At 49.2% G+C, this 24753-nt stretch overlaps 1 protein-coding gene and 1 long non-coding RNA gene across 2 annotated transcripts in view; one reads left to right on the forward strand and one right to left on the reverse strand.

The window, feature by feature from the left end:
- LOC141937094 (uncharacterized) overlaps positions 1-24753 on the forward strand; it is a 786032-nt gene that overhangs the window by 447094 nt on the left and 314185 nt on the right. The gene's annotated exons all lie outside the window — the stretch shown is intronic.
- On the reverse strand, positions 10188-11108 carry LOC141937105 (olfactory receptor 14A16-like). The gene has a single exon (XM_074854508.1). It carries the CDS (start codon positions 11106-11108, stop codon positions 10188-10190), a length of 921 nt encoding a protein of 306 aa, XP_074710609.1.

Here is a 24753-nt window from a genome sequence, read left to right on the forward strand (position 1 = left end):
CACAGGGGATTCTCTGGGAACATCAGGAAATGCTTTTTCACTGTGGCCAAGCACTGGCACAGGTTACCCAGGGATGTTCTGGGCTCTGCATCCTTGGAGCTATTCAAAAGCTCTCTGGACACTGTTCTGGGTAACCGGCTTGGGTACCCCTGGTTGAGCAGGATGGTTGGACCAGATGATCTCCAGAGGCCCCATTCCAACCTCAACCAGTCTGTGATTCTTTACACCCTCCCTTCAAATATTTGTGCACAGTGATGAGATCCCCCTTGAGCCTTCTTGTCTTCAGGCTCAACAGTCCCAGCTCTCAGGGAACTCTGGAGAGATGCTCTAGTCCCGTAATAATCTTCACTGGCCCTAAGGTGGACTTCCTGCAGCAAGTCCATGTCTTTCTCGTACTGGGGAGCCTTGAACTGGCCCCAACACTCCAGAAGTGGTCTCACCAGTGCTGAGTGGAGGGGCAGGATAACTGCCCCCACCCCCAGCAGCACTCTTCCTAATGCAGCACAGGAGGCTGGTGGCCGCCTTTGCCACAAGCATGCACTGCTGGCTCGTGTTCAGCTTGTTGTCCACCTGGGCCACAAGGTCCTTCCTCACAAAGCTCCTTTCCAGTCAGTAAGACACCAGCATGTACCGGTTCATGGGTTTATTCCTCCCCAGGGGGAGGACTTTGCATTTCTCTTGGTCGACCTCTGTGAGGTTCCTCTCAGCCCAGTTCACCAGCCTGTCCAGGTCCCTCTCAATGGCAGTGACACTACGTGGTGCAGGCAGCACTCCTCCCTAATGTTGTGTCATTCTCAGACTTCTGGAGGGTGCACTCAGTCCCATCGTCTAGGTAACAAAATGATGAAGTTAAACACTCTTCATTGATTCCTGGGGCACACCACTAACAACTGGCCTCTAGATGGACATGACCACAGCTCTCTGAGTTTAGCCACTGATCCTGTCCTAAATGCATGTCCCTTTTGCACTTATCTAGACCAAAGTTTGTCAGGAGGATGCTATGGCAGAAGGACTGACTGGCTCCCCGCATCCACCTTCTCACCTTTCTTGGACATGGGGCTGACATTTCTTTCTTCTAGACCTCAGGAATCTCTCGTGATCCCAAAGACCTTTCAAAAAGCAATAGTAGCATTACAATGAAATCAGCTAGGTTCCTTAACCCTCATGGATGAATCCTGTCAGGCCCCAAGGACTTGTTCATGTACAGTTTATCTAAATGTTCTCTAATTTAACACACTTCCTCCAAGGGTAACTCTTCCTTGCTCCATATTTCTCCCCTGGTCGCAGGTCCTGGGGTTCCTGAAGGCTGCTCTTACCACCAAGTCCCTCAGTCCTCTCCTGTGTCACCAGGAACCCTGCCCCACTCAGCAGAGTCCCAGATTTTCCCCAGCCTTCCTTCAGCTGTTGCTGTGCTTCTAGAATCCTTTCTTGCTGTCCCTCACGTACCTTCCCAGCTTCAACTCCAGATGGGTCCTGGATTTCCTAGCTCCATGTCTCAATGCTTGTGATGTTATAATTGCTGTCCTAGAGAAATCTTGATAGCTTGTGCCCTGCTGTGTTTCCCCTCTGGCAGAGATCAAGGGGTTTCAAGTCCCCATGAGGAGCCAAACCTGTGAACACCTGAAGAAGGCCTCATCTGCTTCTTCCCAAACCATCCTGATTACCTATAGCAGATACTCACTACAGTGTAGCCCACGTGGCTCTGCCCACTAATCCATTGTTCCTCAGCTGACACATCACCTCTTCCCAGGCAGAGCTCCATGCATTCCCACTGCTCTCTCATGGGCAGGGCATCCCCTCCTTCGCCTTCTCAGCCTGTCCTTCTACAACGCCAGCATCCATCCATCGCAGCACTGCAGTCGTGTCAGCAATGCCCCACATCTTTGTTATCCAAATGAGACTAGAGCTCTGTCACTGCACACGGACATCTAATTCCTCTTGTTTGCTCTCCACGCTGTGAGAATTACTGTGCAAGCTCTGAAAAGAGGTGTCCAGTCATGCTGATCTCCAAGAAAGGGCAGGAGAGCATTTCCATTATGATGTTCTGTAAGCATAAATATGTGCACATGTTTGAGGTGTGTCCTCCTAAACTCTCTTTTGTTTATTAACATGTCACTTATGATCTCATCATAAGAGACCCTTTCCTTAAAAGCCTGTCCATCAATTCCTCATGTGATTATTGACCATTTTCTCCTTTCATCCACCGTTTAAGTTTAAAGTCTTCTTAATACAATGCCCAGTCTTTTAGCAAGGATAGTTTTGTCCCACTTCATCAGGTGAATCCCATCTCTTCTTTGGGGAGGGTCTCAAGGTCATAGAAACCCATTACTAACACCAGTGGCACAACCAATTGTTTACCTGCAGGGTCTGTTCCCTTCTCAAACCTTTTCCTCTCTCCAGAAGGATTGAGGAGAAGTAAACCTGTGCCCGAATGCCTTTCAACATTGTGTTCAGAGTCATGTAGTGATGCTTGATACTTGCTAGGTCTCCTGGGGCGGTATCAGTGGTGCTTGTGTGGAAGAGTAGCTGGGGTAACATTGATACAAGGAAATGATCACCTGCTTTGCAACTTATTTACTTATAGCAACTTATAATGATTTCTGAATATTGCTTAATAATCCTGCTTGCCCTGACTGTTCTGTGGAACCGAGGACTACTGTGTTCATCAAAACAAAGCAGTTTTCTGTGGAAACTTACGAAGAAGTACTATGTTGGGCAAAAATAAGACACATGTCCTTGGAAAGCAGATGTGTTCTAGCAAGTTTATGCATAGATAACCATATATGGGCGGTAGAAATTAAGAGACTGGTGCTTTTAGATAAGATAGAGGTGGTAAACCAGTGGGAACCACTATTGTTATTCAAGAAATTGGCTAAGAGAATCTGCGCATGCTCCGAGGAAAAGTACAAGGTGAGGAGGACTGTGAGCCTTCCTCCAACAGACCCCCGAAGACACCCCCAGGAGGCAATGCGCAGGTGCAAAGAGAACATAAACTGCTGACCCCAGCCTCTAGACCTAACCCAGCCTCACTCATGCATATGTATGTTTGTGTTATGTAATCAATGAATATGTATATCCACACTCTATGAGTTTTTGGTAAAATGTGCGGTGGGTGTGTAAGCTTTGTGGAGAAATCCCCTTGCACCCTGGCGCTGGAGTAAACATACCTGCTGTATAACTCTATTTGAGTTGTAGAGTCTGTTTTCCGCAAGTCAGTTGGCACCAGATGGGACCCTCTCTGTCTGGCTGCAGGACCGGCTGAGAGTGGGACATTCTAGGTGTGTCCTGAGGCTTCTTTCTTGGAGAAACTCCCTTCCTCTCCCGATCTCAGCAGAGGCAGATAAAGACCATCTATCGGCGGATTAGGTATGTTGGAGAAAGGGGAGACCTGTAAGTCATGAGGAGATGTCCTGTGCGAGGTAAAGAGCCTTTGTGCTCACCCCTGGGGTTGGGGTGTGAGTCCACAAGTGGTGGTGGACCCGTGGGTGGCAGGATGGTTTCGACACTCTGACCACATTGGAACCCTAGGTCGACTTGGGTACTCCTAGTATGGGGGTACGGGAGTGGTGTGGCATTGCCGCCCGCTGGGTCATCATGCTGCCTGTTTGTTCGGGCTCAGTGTTTGAAGTGTCACAAGTGAAATAGCTCCTCTAGCGGGAGGCAGTAATTCTGTGTTAATTGTTGTCTTGAATTTAGGTGCATACTCTGTGGGGAGAGTGCACCCTTGTACCATCTGCCTGCGGGGGTATTGTCAGCTTAATCAGGTAGCGTTTTAAGGTAAAGTAGACGAGATGGGAAGCGGCCGGAGTGGGGGAATAGTCAAAAAGAGTCCCCTAGGCTGTTTTTTAAAATGCTGGAAGAAGATAGGGGGACCTCCAGGCGCAAGTGTGAATAAAAAGACACTAATCAAATATTGCAGTCAGTGGTGGCCCCTATATAAATTGGATGAGGGGCAAAATGTCCCCTTAATGGGTCCTTGAATTATAACACCCTGCTACAAGTGGTGCTGTTTTAAGGAGGGATGAAGTCTCCTATGCAGACATGTTTTTCACCCCCCGAGACCATCCTGAATATCAAACAGGCTGTGGCCTGGCACCTCCACAAGATCCACTAGTGCTGGCACTGGAAAAAGAAAATAAGAAGGAAGGGAAAGAGAAAGGGGACGCAATAAAGGATTTACCAGAGTACTATAAACCACTGGTAGGAAGCTGGCAGGAGGAGAGTGAAAGTTTGGAGGAGCCAGAGCCAGGCTCCCCGTCTCACAGCCCCATATGGGAGACAAGATGGGAGAAGCAAGCAGTGGTGCTGGCTCCTCTGAGAGAGGCCGTAGGGCTGGATGGGGGGGGGCTGTCAGAATAACAGTCCCGTTGACTTCCTTTGATCTTGCAGCTTGGGCAGAGAGTAAGAGGGAGCTGCTACTGGAAACACCTTGGGAGGAGGAATTCAGGCACCTCCCTGCCATCCCCTACAGTGCAGACACCTACTCCAAAGGAACCCCCTGGTCTCCTCTCCCACCCAGCAGAGCCCGACCCTCTGTCCCTGTCTTGCCTCCTCACAGCAGTGCTGTGGCATTTCTCCATATTTCCCCTTCTGCCTCTGCTCCCCGTGTTGGTATGACCGGAATTTCTGGGATGGGGTGGGGTTCAGCTGTGAGCAATACCTGTGGGGACTGCCATGGAGATGTTTCCATGGGAGTGAAATGTTCAAGTGCCCTTGTAATCTGCAGGCTCAGGGTGATACAAATGAGCCAGTTCACCCTTCAGGACACCCCATCTTTAGGACATTTCACTCTTTTCCAGTGGGGTCCTGCTGGGCTGCAACCTGTCCTCCAGAAGGACACAGCTCTCCCAGGGCATCTCTGTTTTATCCAGCAGCTCCATAAGAAACTGAATAGAGAGAAATGAGAAATCTGTCCTAACTTATTGATGCTTTTTCCTCTGTGAACAGGCCCCAATTCTGACAGTGAACAAATGCCCAATGGCAGCTCCATCACTGAGTTCCTCCTCCTGCCATTTGCAGACACACAGGAGCTGCAGCTCTTGCACTTCTGGCTCTTCCTGGGCACCTCCCTGGCTGCCCTCCTGGGCAACGGCCTCATCATCACTGCCATCACCTGTGACCACCACCTGCACACCCCCATGCACTTCTTCCTCCTCAATCTCTCCTTCCTCAACCTGGGCTCCATCTCCACCACTCTCCCCAAAGCCATGCACAATTCCCTCTGGGACACAAGGGACATCTCCTACTCGGGATGTGCTGCCCAGGTCTTTATGTTTGTCTTTTTGATCTCAGCAGAGTTTTCTCTCCTCACCATCATGTCCTATGACTGCTACGTTGTCATCTGCAAACCCCTGCACTATGGGACCCTCCTGGGCAGCAGATCTTGTGTCCACATGGCAGCAGCTTCCTTGGGCACTAAGTTTCTCTGGGCTGTGCTTCACATGGTCAACACATTTTCACTACGATTCTGCCAAGGCAATGTCCTGGACCATTTCTTCTGTGAAATTCCCCAGATCCTCAAGCTCTCCTGCTCACATTCCTATTCAGCGAAGTTGGGCTTATTGTGGTTGGTGTCTGTTTAGTTTTTGGATGTTTTGTTTTCATTGTGGTGTCCTATGTGCAGATCTTCAGGGCCGTGCTGAGGATCCCCTCTGAGCAGGGACGGCACAAAGCCTTTTCCATGTGCCTCCCTCACCTGGCCGTGGTCTCCCTCTTTATCAGCACTGGCATGGTTGCCCACCTGAAGCCCCCCTCCATCTCCTCCCCATCCCTGGACCTGGTGGTGTCATCTCTCTACTCGGTGGTACCCCCAGCAATAAACCCTCTCATCTACAACATGAGGAACAAGGAGTTTAAAGAGACACTGAAGAAGCGGATTCAATCAGCTGTTTCTCAGCACCGTTAACCTGCCCGTGTCTCTTCAGAAGTGATTTCACATTCATCTTGGGAACCTCCTGTGCTTTGGGCATTTTATCTGCGATAACCATGTTTGTCCATGTCTGCACCCACTCCACTTCCCCAGAGGCATGAATCAGCCTGTCTGACCCAGAGGTCTGTTCTCGTGTGTCTGGCATGATGTTACCATTGGCCTCCCATGTGGCATCTCTGTAATAAAAGGGGATTTCCTCAATGTCTGGAGGTTGGGCTCTTCTTCCAAAGCTGAGGTCAGGCTGAAGAAATTGCCCTCACAAGGCCGAGCTGCTGTGCTTGTGTTCTCCATGGCAGGAGGGTTGGGGCTATGTGTATAGGGAATGGGCCTGGGCTGAGCCTTCCCCCGTGGTGCCCAGTTCCCCTGGAGATGGTGAATGATCACAGGGATCTGCCTGGGACTGTCACCCCATGGCTTTCAGGCACCACAGCCCAATTGCTCTACAGAGCAGCACCACCAGCTCAAGGCCCTGTGGAGAGCACAAGGAGGTGGTAGGAGTGACAGGTCACATCAGCATGGAAATATTTCACTGGTGAAAGCTTGTCTGTGGGCAGCGACATCCCCCTAGAAGAGCAAAGGAGCAGCGCTGTGCTTCCAGGGGGTAAGAAATAACCAAGAGAAACCTATTTCTGCATGCACTAGCTCGGAGGTCCTGTCCCTCACACAGCTTGTGGCTCTTCCTGGGACTGTGGAATGTGGGGTGTGCAAGGCTGAGTGGAGGACAAAAATGGTGCAACAAATTCCAGCTTCCTCATGGGGTTGCAGGGATGCAGTGAGGCCCAACTGCCATGAGGACAACATGTCTTCTCTTCTGTCCCAGAGACAACTGCCATAGCCAAGATGACAAAGACCTGGGTTCTGTGGGCAACTTCCAGCCTTGCCAGCGCTCTTGGCGATCCCCACCACAGGCTGTTCTACCCTGTCCCACTCCTGCCCCTCTCTCCCTGCAGGCTGTAGCACCCATCTCCCTTCCCCGCCTTGCTCCCACCCCAGCATTTCCCAACCTTCAGTGATGTTTCCCATTACCAAGGAAAGCTCTACCCCCTCAGAAACCACCCTTCCAGCACAGAACCCAACCCAAAGGCCTTCCTGTGGCCTTTTACCTGACCAGAGAGCAGGAACCTCACCAGGATCTTCTAAACCACATGACCGCTGTGGCCTTTCAGCTTCTCGGATGGATGTGACCAAGCCATGTGCCTGCTGCTGTCCCACATGTGCTCAGGTGGAATGGACATGACAACCCATGTCCAAGCCCTTCTTGTGGGTAAGGCCTATGGGTACTTTGGCAGAGGCACTTTCCCAGCCATGTGCCTGCTGCTGGCCTGTCACCTCCAGAGACAGAACTGACCTCATGGTCCCCTCCACAGCCACATGCTTCCTACTGAATTGTGAGTTTCGGAGACACAACGGACCTCATAATACCATACGCATCCATCTCCCTCCTCATGGCCCAGGACCTGAGCAGATCAAAGTCTGCTTCTTTATTAACATCTATCGGATACATTTCCTGGTAATGATTTGAACTGAGAAACATTCTTTTTTTATTTCCTTCTTCCTCAGCCTATTCTGTCATGAAAACCTCGACAACGGAAAGACTCTTTGAATCATAGAGTAACTCAGGTGCGAAGAGAGCCCTGAAAAACCTCTTGTCCAACTTTCAAGTAGAAGGCAGGGTGAACCAGGTGAGGTTGTTCAAGGCCTCTGTCCAGCTTTGCATCACCCACAAAGGAGCTGAAAGTGTGCTCTGTCACATCACACAGAGGGATAGCAAAGATGTTCAATGTGTTGGCCCAGGTGCAGAGGGATGCCACTAGTGACCGGCTGCACGCAGGACTTTGTACCACTGATGACATTTGGGTTGATCACCCAGCCAACTTCCCACCCACTGTAACATCCACTTCTTCAGCCCAGGTAGCACCAACTTGGTTATAAGGACTCCATGGAAGACCATGTCAAAGGCCTTGCAAAATTCCATGTGTACAACGTGCCCTTCTTTCCCCTGCCTGTTTTGGTCCAGCAATCCCTTTCTTGTCCTTCAGCTACCTGGAGATGACTGCTAGACATACCCTACCACCTTCCCAGGAATGGAGATAGCTGACCAGCCTGTAATTATCCCAATTCTCATTCCTGCCCTTCTTGAAGATGGGTTTGATGTCTGCCTTTTCCAGAACTTGTCTGATTACTCTGGCACTGTTGAGGGCACAGTGCAGAATCACAGGCGAGGGTGATGTAGTGAACAGGAGCACTTGCAATGAGCCTGTCCAAGGCAGCTGAGATGAGTCTCACTGGGAGAGTGGGGGTTGTTCCTGGAGTCACACGCAGAAGTGTCAGTGCTCTGTCAGGTGCCCACATCTCAGCTGGCTCCATGCACTTGTCTTACACACAGGGGTGTTCAGAGACACGAGTCCTTCCCTTGCACATTCAGAAGTAGTGCATTGCAGGAGTCATATTGTCTCTCTGGCCTCCTGCTGCCACTGCCAGAGGCTGGGAAGCCCCTCATCCCTGTGGTAATCACTCTGCTCTGCACTCGTGTGAGATGCCCCACGGCATGAGGAATCGACTCAGGGACCTCGGTTCAAGGAAACAGCTCCCGGTGCTGCATTCAGGTTTTTTTCCAGGTAACATTACTGTCAATGTGAAGTGACCTCATGACACTGTTTGTCCCACACACCTTCATGGCATCCCCAGAAATAGCTGATGGCATTTGCCCTCTCTCACATCGCAGACATGACGTGCAGGCTTACACCTCCTCTGTACAATGCAAGCATGAACTTCTGACCTGCTCATTTGGTGTCCCTCATGGAGGGAGAGAGAACCTCCCCAGTTTGGGGTGAGAGGCCAGTGCTGCAAATGGTAGTTGGAGGTACTAGTCTGTGATGATTGCCCTGGGGCAGTGTCATGGTTTAACCCCAGCCAACATCTGAGCCCCACACAGCCACTCACTCACTCCCCTGGTTGCAATGGGGGAGAGAATCAGAAGCATAAAGGTGAGAAAACTCATGGGTTGAGATAAAGACAGTTTAATAGGTAAAGAAAAAGCCACACATGTAAGCAAGGGAAAACATGGAATTCATTCACTTCTTCCCATTTGCAGGCAGGGCTTCAGCCATCTCCAGAACATCAGGGCTCCATCACATGTAACGGTGACTTGGGAAGACAAACACCATAACTCTGAATGTCCCCACGTTAGTCCTTCTTCCTCTACCTTTATATAACTGAGCATGATGTCATAAGGTATAAAATATCCCTTTGGTCACTCGGTGTCAGCTGTCCCAGCTGTGTCCCCTCCCAGCTCCTTGTGCACCCCCAGCCTGCTCACTGGTGGGGTGGGGTGAGGAGCAGAACAGGCCTTGACTCTGTGTAAGGCCTGCTCAGCAATAATGAAAACAGCCCTGTGTTATCAACACTGTTTATAGCACAAATCCAAACCACAGCCCCATACCAGCTACTAGGAAGAAAATTAACTCTATCTCAGCCAAATCAACACAGGCAGCTTCCCCAGTGTGTCCAGAGAACACAGGCACAGACCAGACCCTGGACCTTCAAGTCTCTCCCAGGAGGCCTGGCTGTGTGAGGACACTGCTGCGTGCTCCACCCTGCAAATCACACTGTTCACCTGTTCACTGGTGTATTCATCTGTGGGCCACTTTCATGGGCATATTCTTGAGATCAGGTTTGGAAGAAGAACTCAGCCTTCAGGCACTGCCCTGAGGAGATCCTCTTTCATGATGGAACCACTCTTACGGAGGCCGGCTCTGTCACAGAAGTGCCCATTGCCTGTCCCTGCCTGCAGTCACAGGACTGTCACACAGCAGAAGTGTGACCAAGCTGCCAGAGCACTCAGGCCTTACACCAAACTGAAGGGGTGAGAAAGAGAGTGTGGAAGTGAAAACAGACCATCTCTGGAAGACCATGTATTCCCTGGCAGGGCTGCCATGATGGGACTTTCTTCCCCTCTACCTCTACAAACAGGAATTTTACTTGCAGGTCTAGAAAGTCTTAGAGGAAGGATCTCAGAAGAAGGAAAAGTCACTGCAGGCACTGTATTATTTTAAAACACACAGAGATCATGGCTCCTCATTTACCCAGACAATCAGTCGGAAAAGAAATCCAGACAGTGAATTGGAAAGGGATGACAACATCATTACAAGTAAAATACCAGGACCAACAAAAAGAGAAAAAGCAGGCAGGCTGGGCCTGTAATGAGTTATATTATAACTGCTGTTCAGCAGAAGATGAGCAGTTTATTGCTTCAGAATTAACATCTAGTTATCAGTTTCATTAGGGCATCCTTGAGCCCCTGGTTCCTCATGCTGTAGATGAGGGGATTCACCGCTGGAGGCACCACTGAGTACAGAAATGACGCCACCAGGTCCAAGAATGGGGAGGAGATGGAGGGGGGCTTCAGGTAGGCAAAGAATGAAGTGCTGACAAACAGGGAGACCACGGCCAGGTGAGGGAGGCACATGGAAAAGGCTTTGTGCCGTCCCTGCTCAGAGGGGATCCTCAGCACGGCCCTGAAGATCTGCACATAAGACACCACAATGAAAACAAAACACCCAAAAACTAAACAGGCACTAACCACAAGAAGCCCAACTTCCCTGAGGTAGGAGTGTGAGCAGGAGAGCTTGAGGATCTGGGGGATTTCACAGAAGAACTGGTCCACAGCATTGCCTTGGCAGAGTGGTAGTGAAAATGTGTTGGCTGTGTGCAGGAGAGAATTGAGCAACGCACTGCCCCAGGCAGCTGCTGCCATGTGGACACAAGCTCTGCTGCCCAGGAGGGTCCCATAGTGCAGGGGTTTGCAGATGGCAACATGGCGGTCGTAGGACATGATGGTGAGGAGACAATACTCTTCTGAAATGAAAAAGGAAAACAGAAAGAGCTGGACAGCACATGCATAATAGGATATGTCCCTCGTGTCCCAGAGGGAATTGTGCATGGCTTTGGGGAGAGTGGTGGAGATGGAGCCCAGGTCAAGGAGGGAGAGATTGAGGAGGAAGAAGTACATGGGGGTGTGCAGGTGGTGGTCACAGGCTATGGTGGTGATGATGAGGCCATTGCCCAGGAGGGCAGCCAGGTAGATGCCCAGGAAGAGCCAGAAGTGCAAGAGCTGCAGCTCCCGTCTGTCTGCGAATGTCAGGAGGAGAAATTCAGTTACGATGCTTCTGTTGGACATTTGCTTCCTCTGGGCATGGGGCCTGTTCAAGGAGAAAAATGCAGTTCAGGGTTAGGACTGACTTTATTGTGCAGAACTTGCTCCAATTCTGACAGAACCTCCACTTCTTCCAACTTCTGTCCTTCCAGAAAGACCTTCATGCAGCTCCTGGGCTGGAGCTCTGGTGTTTGCTGGCTGAGGGGGCAGTGGGGAGCAAGGGATTCTGCTGTGGGCTCTGCAGGAGTCAGTTCTGCTGTGCCCCAACAGGCAGAGAGGAACCCGCAGTGATCACTGCTTAACTCCACTCCTGAAATCCAAGAGATTTCAGCCTTGTCCCTCCCAGTGCCCCCAGCTGCAGAGCCAAGCTGTGGGGCTTTGCTCTTCTTGCTTTTGCTCCTGTTGCCCTGTCCTACCTGAGGAGTGCGTTCTGAAGGCAGACAGCCTGGACATTTCTGCTGCGCTACAAGTGCTCCATGGAGAGTCCAAGGGTGCAAACGGGCAGAGCCTTAGTGCAGTGAGGAGAGCCAGGCTGTCCATCAGACTTGCACTCAGCTGCCCTGGGCTTGCCACCTCTTGAATCTGGAAGAGGATCACACCCAGCTGTTCCCCTCACAGGAAATTGAATGCTGCTGAGACATCCAGTTGAAAACTCCCCTCCCCAGTAAAGATCTCTGAGCTTTTTGATTCCTTGAGGATGGAGTGTCCTGCAAAATGATCCAGCTTTATCCCCAGCCCATGGGCAGCATTGCCCAGAGACCCAGAGGCTAGAAGGGGGCTTGGGCACCTTGCTGCCATGGACACATCTGCATGGCAGGACCTGCAGGGCCAGTTGCTGAGCTGCAGCTGAAAACCCCATCCCCAGAGAGCCTGAAAACAGGAGCAGCAGCAGCAGGGGCAGGTGGAGAACCAAGGAGCAATGCCCCAATGCTTCTGCCAAGGGAGGCAAGGCCAGGGAGGGACAGATAGGCACTCGGGAGAGTTTCCTCTGCTGCAGCTCTGGCTGTAGACAAGGCAGCTCCTGTTGCGTGGAGGGCAGAGGCTATGCTGTGTGGGGGAGGAGACCAGGGGTGCTTGTTAGGTAAAAATCACCTTCACTGAAGGGCTAATAAGGCAGTGCCCAAATATGACCCCTGCCCAGCCTGTGCTGTCAGCCTGTTCCATTCCCTGCCTGGAGCTGTTCCTCTTTCTCCTTATCTCCTCCCTGCCAGTGATCACAGCCCCCATCCCACCTGCTGTGTGCTCAGCTCTGCCCTGCACACCCCTCCTGGCAGCAGGGACCTGCACAGGGGCATCTCTGTGTGTGCAAGTCTAAGGAGCAGGTCAGGAAAACACTGACAAAATGATTGAGCTTTCTGCAGGCAAATAAATGCTTGAAGGAATTTATCAACTTTCTGAAATACCTACTGCTCTGTCAGGGTAATGCTATGGGAGTGTCCTTGTGTTGTCCAATGCTGAAAGCTGCATTATTACACCCCACAACCACAGGAGGAAACTGAAAGCACAGACTTCAGAAAGCACCTTTCCATCCAGGTAGCCCCTGCCTTCATGTGCTTCTTGAAAACTTTCCTCTGCCAATGTCCTGGGGGTGATCTGGAGCTGTGAGCAGCCCTGACTCACGCAGCACCCTCTCCACAGCAGAAGGACCCTGCCCTGCTGGGGGTCTCTCCTTCCCACCACAGCTTCTCCCCACAGTGCCGTGGGCAGCTCCCCGGGCAGGCTGAGTGCTGACCCTGGCCAGCGGCAGAGTCCCTGCCCCAGCACACAGCCCCTGGGCTGCAGGGACCCTGCTCTGAAGGACAACCCTGGGCACCCCTGGCTGCACCCGCAACTGCACACCCCTGCAGCCGTCCCCGGGAGAAGACAGCTGCCATGGCCTGTCCCTCTGACAGTGCAGCAGGGAAGTCCTGCTCTGGAGCACGTCCTCCTCCTCTAGACAGAAGGGAGATTCTTGGCGGCTGTGCCGGCTTCACTAGAACCCACCACCAACTGCAGCTGCATTGTCCTGCTCCCAGAGACTTACTGTGTCAAGGGCTGTGGAGATTTCTCCTCCAGTGAGCTCTCAGCATCCTCCCACTCTTGTCTGCCTTTCCCCTCTCTGTGCCCGGCTCCTCTGCCCTTGGTGCCTGCAGGCAGTGCCCTCAGCCCTGCTGCGCTTTGCAGAGGAGCTGCTCCTGGGCAGAGCTGTGTCTCTGCAGTGCTGCCCACTTGCCCTGAGCTCCCTCCGTCCCAGGAGTGCATCCCAGCTCCGCAGTAGAGGACCAGCCCAAGGCATTTTAATGACACCTCAGGTGGGTTTGGTGCTGAGTTCATGAACCCCACACACTGAGATGCTGCTGAAGAAGTCTCTGAGAAAGTCAGATTCAAACTCCAAAATTTCTTGTGGCTTTAATGGGTCCCACTGAGGGACACTGTTGACAAAGCCTCCCCAGGCTCCACTTAGAGCAGAAATGTGGAGGCAGTGATGGCAGGTAGGGAAAAGCAAAGGAAAGGTGGCTCTGATGCTGAGGAAACCTGCATGTGTTTCATGAAGGCAAACGGCCAAGCCCTGTCCTCATTAAGCAAAGGGCCAAGCCGTGACCGCCAGCCCCTGGAAAGGGAGATCCTGTCCCTCACACATTGCTCAGGGCTTTTCCTGGGGCAGTGGGCGATGGAGATGTGCACCTGCCAGGCTCCTGAGTAGGGACAAGGGGTCAATGAGGCCCCAGTGCTGCAGGGGACTGTGCTTCCTCATAGGCATCAGTGGCAGAAACACCAGCCATGGCCAAAGTCAGGGAGAGGTTGACTTTGTTGGGGGCTTTCAGCTTTTCTACAACCCTCTGTCATTTCCACAACCGGCTGTGATATTGCCTCAGCTGTGCCTGTTTCCCTACAGGGTGTACTCAGCCACCCAGCTGTCTCACCTTGCTCTCACATGAGCATCTTCCTTCTTTTACTGATACTTGCCATAGTCCCTTGTTATCCCTTTAAAAGGAAGCCTTGATCTGATCCAGACTCCTTCTGGGTGGTGAATTTCACCATAGCACTACCCTTGGAGTGATTTTTTTTTTTTCTTTTTGTCCAGTCTGGGCATCCCCAGCTGCACTTTATGGCATTATTTCTTTCTCATCCTGTATCTTATTACTATTCTTACTAAAGAAAAGCTCCATCATCTCTGAAATAACCCTCCAGGCACTCTGTGTCAACTCCTATACCACCTGAGCCTCCTCACCACTGGGCCAAAAAACTCCAGGTCCATCAGCCACCCCACACGGCTCATGGGCACTAGGTCCCAAACCCCACCTTGGCAGACCTTCACCCAACACTCTCTAGGTCGCCCCTACTTCTCCAAAATGGGGAGCCACACCCTCTGACACACCCATGTGTGTGGGGCCACACCAGTGCTGAGTGGAGGGGTGTAAGGGACTGTGTTGGACTGGTTTGTCTCAACATTGCTGCTGCACAACTACCATTTCCTGACCTCAGCATCCTGTTGCCGTGGAGGAATACGCTCTGAAGGAGACTAATTGTCCCCAAAGAAACCACTATGACTGCCCAAAGCTCGAGTACCATCCTTGGCAGTGCCTACCAAGCTGCACTTGCACGCAATCTGGGTGGAGAGGAAACCAGGGTGAGGAAGATGTGCGGAGGCTGAAGACGTCGCAGGTCGACCCCTCCCGCCGGCACAACAACCATGAACACCTGTGCATGTGCGCATGGAAGAACACAGGGTGGCACGTATGACAATGAGCTCCATGGAAATGGGCGGAGTCTTTGGAGAAATTGTGTGGACTGGGGCAATAAAAGGACTGCGTACTCCTCTCTTGGGATCCTTGATCTTGATAATCTTGATCTTCTTCTTCCTTCATCCGCTCAGAGCTGGAACTTTGGTGGAGCTTGGAGCACCATCACCTGCACCGAGACCAAGCCAACGGGACATCGCTGGATTCGTGGTGGTGGTAATTAATCTTGCTGCATCTCTACCGTTTGCTTGCTTAGGGATTCTGACTTTTCCTTTCTTTTTCTCTCTGTCCTATCATTATTATCAGTTGTTACGGAAAATGAAGTTCACAAGGTTGTACGGCATCTGACCTCATTTGGGTCTTAATCTCGCTCTTGGGAGAACCCTCCCCGATATCGGATCGGGACATTTTAAATTGGCATCACGGACAGGATCCTTAGAGACGAGAGTGCTGTACTACCTTGCCTTGTTGGATGCAATCCTCTCAAGATGAAATAGCCCCCTTTGTGTTACACTAAGGTGTGACCTCCTGAGAGTGAACAGGGAAAACTTGCATACCAAGGTGTGGCCCTCTCAGGATGAAAACCCTTTTGCATTGCTTTTGTGTTAGATTCAGGTCTGGCCTCCTGGGAGAGAAAAGGGGAAACTTGCATCCCAAGGTGTGGCCCTCTCAGGACGATAATCCCCTTTGCATTAGGAAAAGGAAAAAGAATGGTCGCCCTGAAGGCAGCCAATGTTTGTGATGATGTGCCCTCAGAGGCTGAAGGAATAGATAAACTATATGATCTTTTGGAAGCGTACTAATCTCGCCCCTCACTCCAGGGAGAAGACTGGGCGAAAAACCACTGGTTTCAACCACAGAGTGTAGTGGATAGGATAAGGGTATTGCAGAAGGAAGCTAAGGTTCAGAGGGGGAAAGGAAAAGCTGTAATTTGTGCAGTGTTAGGAGCGAGTCTGGCAGCTGCAGTGGAAGAGAGAAAGCGGAAGTCTTGTCAAGCCGATACTGTAATAGACTCCCTGCAGAGGGTCACACAGACCCTGCAGGAACAACTGAAGGAAACCAAAGAATTGCTAGAGGAGGAAAGGAACCAAAATGTAATATTAAAGGAGAAGTTGAAGGAGTAACTTTTGAGGGAGGCGGATATGCTGGCAGAGGTAGAAGTGAAGCTTTCGGAGAAGGGGATACGGCAAATCTATCCCCAAGGAGATTTGCAAAAGGCAAAAGAAACCATAGAAAGCCTCCCCCATATGTATCCGCTGATTAAAACAGAGTATGTGTATGAGGACGATAGCGATAACCGTCCTCAGGTTATCACCAAAGAAGTCCCATTTACAGCAACTGAATTAGCAAAGCTGAGAAAAGATTTTGCAAGGACTGCAAAAGAATTGGAGACAGAGTATGTGTGGAGAGTGTCTTTGTCAGTAGGGGATGGAATTTTGTTGTCAGAGAAAGAAGCAGAAGGATATTGGGGCCCAGGGTGTTTCTAACTACCAGCGACCGCTGAGCCTCATGGCATTGACTCAGAGAGCTGCGTACTGGGCCGGAGGGCTGAACCCCTTGGAGAGGGGAGATCCCCTTGCCATAACAGGTAGGGTGGATCAGTTAGTGGAAAGTGTGCAGAAGGCAGCCTGTCTGCAGATGATGTATGATGAGGAGCTCAAGCCCAACCAGGGCTCCCTGATGATGATGCCTGATACAGCGACTTCCCGACTCCCTGAAACCCATTGACATTCAATTACAAGGGAAGATTCAAAACACCCCCAATGGAGAAAGAATGATGGCTGCTCTGGAGGGGATAGTGACCCCTGACAATCGACAACCAGGGAGAAAAGTATGGACATGGGGAGAAGTAGCCCAGGAATTGATTCATTTTGGGAGAAAATATGGCCCCAGTGGTGGATCGTCCCAAAGAACCGAAACCAGGGTCGTACGGGCTGCAGAGCGAGTTAGTGGGCAACAATCATCCATGAGGAAGGCCAAGGCTTGGAGTCACCCCGAGGTCACAGTTCTGGGAGAGAGAGGACCCTAACTCGACAGGGACTGTGGCAGCTGGGGCTTCAGAAAGGCATTCCCTGGCACTTGATGGATGGACTCCCGACTCAAAAATTACAACAACTTGTGCAGAAATGGTCAGGACAAAGGGTCACTTTCAGACCAACCCCTAATGCTCCACCCTTGACAGACCTTGAGGAGGAGCCAACTGGGGAAAAGAAGGTGGCGGGAAACTAGACCCTTCACCCCCCGAAGATGAGGGGGGGAAGCGGAGGATGAATGTTTGTAAGACAATTCACCTGCAACACAAAAGGGGATTTACTAATTACTGTTGCTGTAGGACCAAGGAAAAGACTGGTAACATTCCTGATTGATACTGGGGCACAGATTACTGCGCTAATGCGGACTGAAGCAGAACAATTTGGAATCTCGATTCCATCTAGAAATCTAATTGTCTTAAATGCCTTGGGAAAAACAGAGTCAGTGCCTATGACTCCAGTGACACTACGGTTACCAGGAGAGGAAAACCCTGTCAATACCATGGTGGCCATAGGATCTTTCCAGATGAAACTTCTAGGTATAGATGTTTTGAAGAGTAGACAGTGGCATGTGTTGTGGATGAAAGTATTGACACAGTAATGATTTAGTAAGAAATCTAGATTTATTAATAACTAACAACAATTTATCATTACAAAATAATTCAGAAATGTTGAAAGAAAGAAAAGCGACTTATTTAGAGATTCTAAAATGACAGGATTCACACTAACTTACTTAAAAGTACCTTAATTTATACATATATACATGCGCATACACAAAACATACAAACACACACACAGAGACAAAAGTATTTGGATCAAGTAGAATGAAGTACGTACCCACACACCAATAAACAGAGAAAGAACAGGTGAAAGAGAAGCTAGCTCAAAGGAAAATTTCCCTCTCGAGTTTAGAGCAAATACTCCCAATGCCTCGGCATTCCTCAACGGGCAATAATTGAGACTTGAGCGGGTGGACTTCGCCCTGGCCTTCCGTCAGCTCTGGCAGCAGACGACACCTTAAGGGTTTTGGTACCTGAGAGGCTCCCAGCTCAGGGGAGATGCTGGTCACCGGCCGCTGCGATCCAGGAAAGCTCAAAGGGTCTCCCTTGTGGTCACAATTTATAGGGTCCAAGATAATTGACTTTTGTCAGAGACCTTCTGGTGCCTTCCAGCAGTTGCACAAGAACTTGATGAATGTGCAACTCTGTTATTGTTCCCATTTGATCACATCACAGGCACAGGTGTGCCAGGCCATTAGGAGATGATGGGCTGTTATAACTGTTTCCGAGCAATCGGGAGGGTCAGGAGCCACGCTCGTTAAGGGGGCGCCTTAACGTTAGCAGTCCTTATCTCCACAGATGGGTGTATAGCTCGGGGGATGTGGGTGGAATCACACCTAGCACCAAGCAGCCCAACAAGGAGGGGCAGGGAGGGGTAAGAATTGTACCACCACAGCATGACACCCAGGGAAACTCATGGTCTTTTGGTGTTCCTCAGATCAGGCAACAGGCCGAAACATCCAGCACAGAGGTGCGTCTATTGCAAGTGACACCTACCCTACCTCCCTCCAAATTGACAAATGTTAAACCCTACCCATTGCCTCTAGGAGCAAGAGAGCGAATTATACCAGTTCTGGAGGATTTGAAAAAAACAGGGGTTGTAGTTTCCACTCACTCCCCCTTCAGCTCTCCAGCATGGCCGGTCCAAAAACCAAACTGCAAATGGAGATTGACAATAGATTACAGGAGACTCAATGCCAATAGAGGTCCACTCACATCTGCCGTACCAAACATTGCTGAATTGATAGCCACCATTCAGGAACAATCCCACTCTGTCATGGCAACAATTGATGTCAAAGATATGTTTTTTATGGTCCCTTTACAACCTGAAGACCAGGATCGCTTTGCCTTCACCTGGGAGGGACAACAGTACACCTTTACACGACTCCCTCAAGGATACAAGCACTCCCCCATGCTAGCTCACCATGCTCTAGTGCAAGAGCTGGAAAAAATCCCCAGAAAAGCAGAGGTGAAGATCTATCAATATATAGATGATGTACTCATAGGAGGGAGTCAGGTAGAAGAAGTTAGAGAAACTCAGAAGGACATCACCCATCTAGAAAGTATAGGGTTGACAATTCCACCTGAGAAAATACAGACCCCTTCAAGTGAGGTAAAAGTTTTAGGAATCTGGTGGAAGGGAGGCATGACGTGTATCCCACCAGATACTCTTTCCTCTCTCGATCAGATCAAGATGCCAGAGTCGAAGAAAGACTTACAGCATGCACTAGGGTTGCTTGTGTTTTGGAGGGAACACATTCCTGACTTTTCAATTATTGCTAGACCCTTGTAAGACTTATTGAAAAAAAGAGCTCAGTGGGAGTGGACTCAAGTCCATGACGAGGCTTTACACCTGTTGGTGTTTGAAGCGACTGCCTACCAAGCCCTGGGTCCAATTCACCCAACAGATCCAGTTCAAATTGAATGGGGTTTTGCCAAGACTGGACTGTTCATCCATTTGTGGCAAAAGGGTCCAGAGGGTCCTGTTAGGCCCATTGGTTTTTATTCTCGTAGGTTTAAAGATGCTGAAAAAAGGTATACAACTTGGGAAAAAGCTGAACAAACCATCCTGCACCAACCTATAGTGCTCAGAGGCCCATTTAAAGTGATCAAAGCAGTTTTGGCAGGAACTCCACCCACTGACGGGGTGGCCCAGAGACCCTCTGTTTGAAAATGGTATGCACAAATAGAACACTATTGTGAAATCTTTTCTGTATCTGAAGGAGCCACGAACGTGTTAAATATACAAGATGAGGTAGACCCGGATAGGGAAACACCCGAGCTTTTGTCTGTAATACAAGTATCTCCTCCGTTTTCTGGACAATTGCAAAATGTCTGGTTTACAGATGCCTCGTCAAAGCGAGAGGGAAAAATTTGGAAATACCGAGCTGTGGCACTTCAGGTAGACACCAAGGAACAGATCATTACCGAAGGAGAAGGTAGTGCACCAGTGGGAGAACTAGTTGCTGTGTGGAGCGTTTTCCAACACGAGGCTCAATCTGCTTCTTCTGTCTATATCTATACTGACCCTTATGCTGTGTTTAAAGGTTGCACTGAATGGCTTCCATTCTGGGAACAAAATGGATGGGAGGTCAATAGAATACCTGTATGGCAAAAGGAAAAATGGCAGGATATCCTTACCATTGCCAGGCAAGGGAAATCTGCAGCAGCATGGGTAGCATCTCATCAGCAGGATGATACCCCAGTGAGCCAATGGAATGCCGAAGTGGATGAACTCGCCCGGCTGGCTCCCCTACAAAGCACGCAGATAGCAGAAAATTGGGAACGTTTGTTAGAATGGCTACATGTAAAGCGGAAACATTCAGGAGTTAAGGACCTCTATTGTGAGGCACAAGCCCGAGGGTGGCCAGTTACCAGGGAGGAATGTAAAACTTGTATATCTTCCTGTGAACAATGTCGCGTCCTTTGGACAGACACCCTCTGGAGAGTGACCCCCTGCACTTAAGAGAGGGAAAAGGCCTATGGGAGGCCTGGCAGATTGATTATATTGGTCCCTTTCAAAAATCAGAAGGAAAATACTATATACTGGTAGGTGTGGAGATAGTATCTGGACTAGTGCAAGCTAAAGCATGTGCTAAAGCAACAGGAGAAAACACAATAAAAGCACTGAAAGAATGGTTTGGGATTTTCCCCAAGCCACAGTCAATCCAATCAGATAACGGCTCACATCTCACAGCCAAAGTGGTCCAGGAGTGGGCAGCCCAGGAGGGAATTTCGTGGGTGTTTCATACTCCGTATTACCCACAAGCAAATGGAATTGTGGAAAGAACAAATGGTCTATTAAAACGCTTCCTCAAACCACATAAGCCAGGATGGGCTGAGCGAGTGTGGGATGCAATGACCAGCGTCAACAGTCGCTGGGGAGTAAATGGATGCCCAAAGATCACAGCATTCTGTCCAAAACCTCCAACAATTATGCCAGCCCCTCATGGTCCTGATCACCCTAACAATCCATCTCATTTTCCAGGACAACCTGTCTTCGTTGAACTTCCCACAGTGGGCAAAGTGCCCCTGGTGTTGGACACACCCTTTAACAAATACACCTGGAAGGCAAAAGACGCTGTGGAAAAACTCATAGGATTCACACTAGATGGATCGTTCCCTCTTTCTAACCCGAGAAGCGAATTTGATTTTTGTTTCATTTTCAGGAGGAAGCAAGCGACACAGACACACCCACAGAAGGAATGAAGCAGATGCAGACTTTAGTGTAAATTGGTTAGGATGTGTATGTTAATTTTTGCTATATTATTTTGGGGATCTACCTATAAAACTGCAGGGAAGCCAATTCCCCCACCTTTACCCAACCATATAACCCCCTTGAGGATAATGAATTTGTATTGTTAGCAAAAACTGTAAGTCAAACCTTTAATCTAAGTCACTGTTGGGTTTGTGGAGGACCTCTAGGATTATCAAGCTGGCCGTGGGTTTCTATACCACTTTTCCCATCACAGATTGTAAGCAACTACAGCGACATTGCAAATACTACCTGGGATGATAGTGGAACATGGCCAGTTCAGTTTCCTAATAAGGGTAAATTTTGCTTGAATTGTACTCAGAAAGGAGGACTTGATGTGGGGGAAAGTAAGTGTCAATGGACACTTACACATAAATCGATTAACAAAGATAGAGGTATTTATATATGGTTGTGGCTTAATGAACAAGGATGCAGCAGGGGGTTCAAAGAGGTTTGGTCAAACAAAAATGAAACCGAATATGCCAAATTACAGGGAAACAACTTTTATAATCAAACTTGTGAATGGAAAAACGATACTGGGTCCTGGTATTGTACCATCCGGATAAATAATCACCTGAATGAGGTCTTCAGCCCTTTGGGAAGTGAAAACACAACTTATTTTCAAACCCCAAGGACTGCAGATGGACCATTTGCCAAAGTCACCAAAGCCAAAAAGGGCCATTATTGGATATGTGGACGTACTGCCTACAAACAATTACCAGCGAATTGGTCAGGGATTTGCTATATAGGGATTATCCGACCTCTGTTTTTCCTTCTTCCAGGGGCGAATGGTCCTCAATTGGGAATAAGACTATATGATAAGCTAGGAAACAAAAGGATTGTCTGCAACAAGCAATCTGTTGAGTTTGAAATAGGTGGAACTCAAAAGTGGGGGGAAAATGAGTGGCCCCCTGAAAGAATTATTGAGCATTATGGGCCTGCCACTTGGAATCCCAATGAACCGATATCAGGGGCAAGAAAACCAATTTATAATTTGAACCATATAATTCGACTACAAGCAGTCTTAGAAATTATTACTAATAAAACTGCTAATGCTATAGACCTTTTAACCCAACAATCTCAACAGATGCGCACTGCAATCCTTCAATATCGCATGGTTTTAGACTACCTACTAGCTGAAGAGGGAGGAGTATGTGGAAAACTAAATGTCTCTAACTGTTGTTTGGAAATAGCCGATGTAGGTGAAGTAGTCCTTCAACTGACCACAGACGTTAGGAAACTAGCTCGTGTCCCTGTTCAAACATGGAACGGCTGGAATGGTGATTTATGGTCTTAGTTACCCAGAGCACCATGGGTAAAGCAGCTTCTATTTTATCTAATATGCGCATTTGCCGCCTTGATAGTTTTACCATGTATTACTCCTTGCTTTGTTCAGTTAATCCAATGTGTTGTTTCTAACATGCAATTTATATCTACTGTCTCACCTGATGGTGTAAAGCAAATTCGTATCATTCGCCAACCAAAGCCTGTCGCTGTATCAATCATTTAAGCCTTATAGATGTTTCTAGGCCTAAACAGCACATGCGCTCTGGGCTGGGGGCGTCCATTTTGGCGGATCCCCGACTCAGGCCAGTCAGACCACCTTCAGCTCCACAGTCTGCGACAGCAACCAGAATGTATACCCTTTTAATACTGAATTTTGTGGCTGTTACTTTGTTAGCTCTTGCTATATTTTCTCTTGCGGTATGTATGTGTTCGTCCTGTAAGTCTCCATGTAAACCGTCTTGTAGTTGTACCTGTTCCTGTAAACAACCACCTCCTTCCCCTCCCCGTTCCCAAAGACCGAGAGCACATTCCTTGGCCCGGTCTGAGACACATCTTGTTTAACTTTGTTTAGTTAAAAAACTATTAGTTGATAGTGTTACTGTTACCTTTTCATATGATGGTTTAGAACATTGTTAACATTGTTACAGATAGTGTTGTTTATTTACCTTTGTTTAAATTTGGAAAAGAAATTTCTAGGCCAAAATGATGCATGTGCTTTAGGATAAGGGGGCATGAAAAGGGATTTTCCCGCCGCACATGCTAACCCCAACTCCAGCAGACTGCGTGGACTGCCAGGGCCTCAGACATTTTGTGGTATTTTGTTAAGAATCACAGGAATATGTTAGTAATAATTTTAATTTACTTTATAGCCTTAGCCTTGATAGTTATTCTCTTATTTGTTCTTATAATACATCTTTTTTGTCCCTGTGAATGTCAGTCATGTGAACAGCCGTCGTGTTCTTTTGTTGATTCATCGGAGCCTTAAAATTGGTTTGTAAGATGTTTTGGTTTTATAAAGTTAGTTAGTTTTAAGCATGATATATCTGTTAAAGAATGTTATCGGTTATATGTTTGTTAGTTAAAATTGCTTATATTTGTTAAGGATACTTTTAAGGACATGTTTATAGAAAGAAAATTTGCTAGAAATTTTGTTTGTTATTGTATTTTGCGCTTTTTCTAGTCTCTCTCTCTCTCTGTACTGTTATCTTTAACGCCACCACGAAGACAGCAATGTTGAGCCATGGGGTGGTGAAACAAACTGTGTTAGACTTTGCTTGTCTCAACACTACTGTTTCGTGACAACCACTTCCTGGCCTCAGCATTCTGTGGCTCTAAAGAGTATGCTTTGGAGGAGACGCAGAGTCCCAGACAAAACCACGACATCCACTCAAGGCTAGAACAACGACAGCCTTGGCAGTGCCTGCCAATTATACCTGCGCACGAGCTGGGTGAAGAGGAAGCCGGGATGAGGAAGGCTGGGTGAAGAGGAAGTTGGGGCAAGGGACATGCAAAGGCTGAGGGGACCGCAGGTCGACCCCCCCCCACCACCACCACGTCCACCATGAATACCTGGGCATGCGCGCAGGGAGGACCACGGGGCAGCACATATTACAACGAGCTCCGTGGAAATGGGCAGACTCTTTGGAGAAATCGTCGGGACTGGGACAATAAAAGGACTGCGTACTCCTCCCTCGGGGCGCACCTTCTTTGACACCTGCTACTTGGAGCTGGGACTTCAGCAGAGCTTGGAGCTTGGAGCACCATCACCTGCACCGAGCCCGAGCCAACGGAACATCGCTGGATTCCTGGTGGTGCTGGTAATTAGCTGCATATCTACCATTTTCTTGCTTAGGGGTTCTGACTTTCCCTTCCTCTTCCTCTCTGTCCTATCGCTATTACTAATTGTTATAGAAAATAAAGTTCACAAGGTTATACAGCATCTGACCTCGTTTGTGTCTTAATCTCGCTCTTGAGATCGTTTAAGAACACGCCCCGATATTGGATCGGGACAGCAGGGCTGTTGCTGAATGGGGAGGGTGATTTAACAGTAGCAGACACAGGTGAGGCTGGGGGACTCAATGCCATCCTTGCCTGAGTCTTTATTGAAAAGGTCTCCAGGCCTCAGTGCTCAGGGAAAGGGCTAAACGAGCGGGAGAACACATTCTGGCAGGAAGCTCAGGAAATGCAGCAAGGACCCTGCAGGACACCCCCTGGCAATGGCACAGGCTGGGGGCTGCCTGCCTGGGAGAAGCTCTGTGGGAAAGGTCTTAGTGGGTTGGGAAGGAGGCAGCCATGTGCCCTGGCAGCAAGGGAGGC

This window comes from Strix uralensis, chromosome 37, assembly GCF_047716275.1.
Source record: "Strix uralensis isolate ZFMK-TIS-50842 chromosome 37, bStrUra1, whole genome shotgun sequence".
Classification (NCBI taxonomy): Eukaryota; Metazoa; Chordata; class Aves; order Strigiformes; family Strigidae; genus Strix; species Strix uralensis.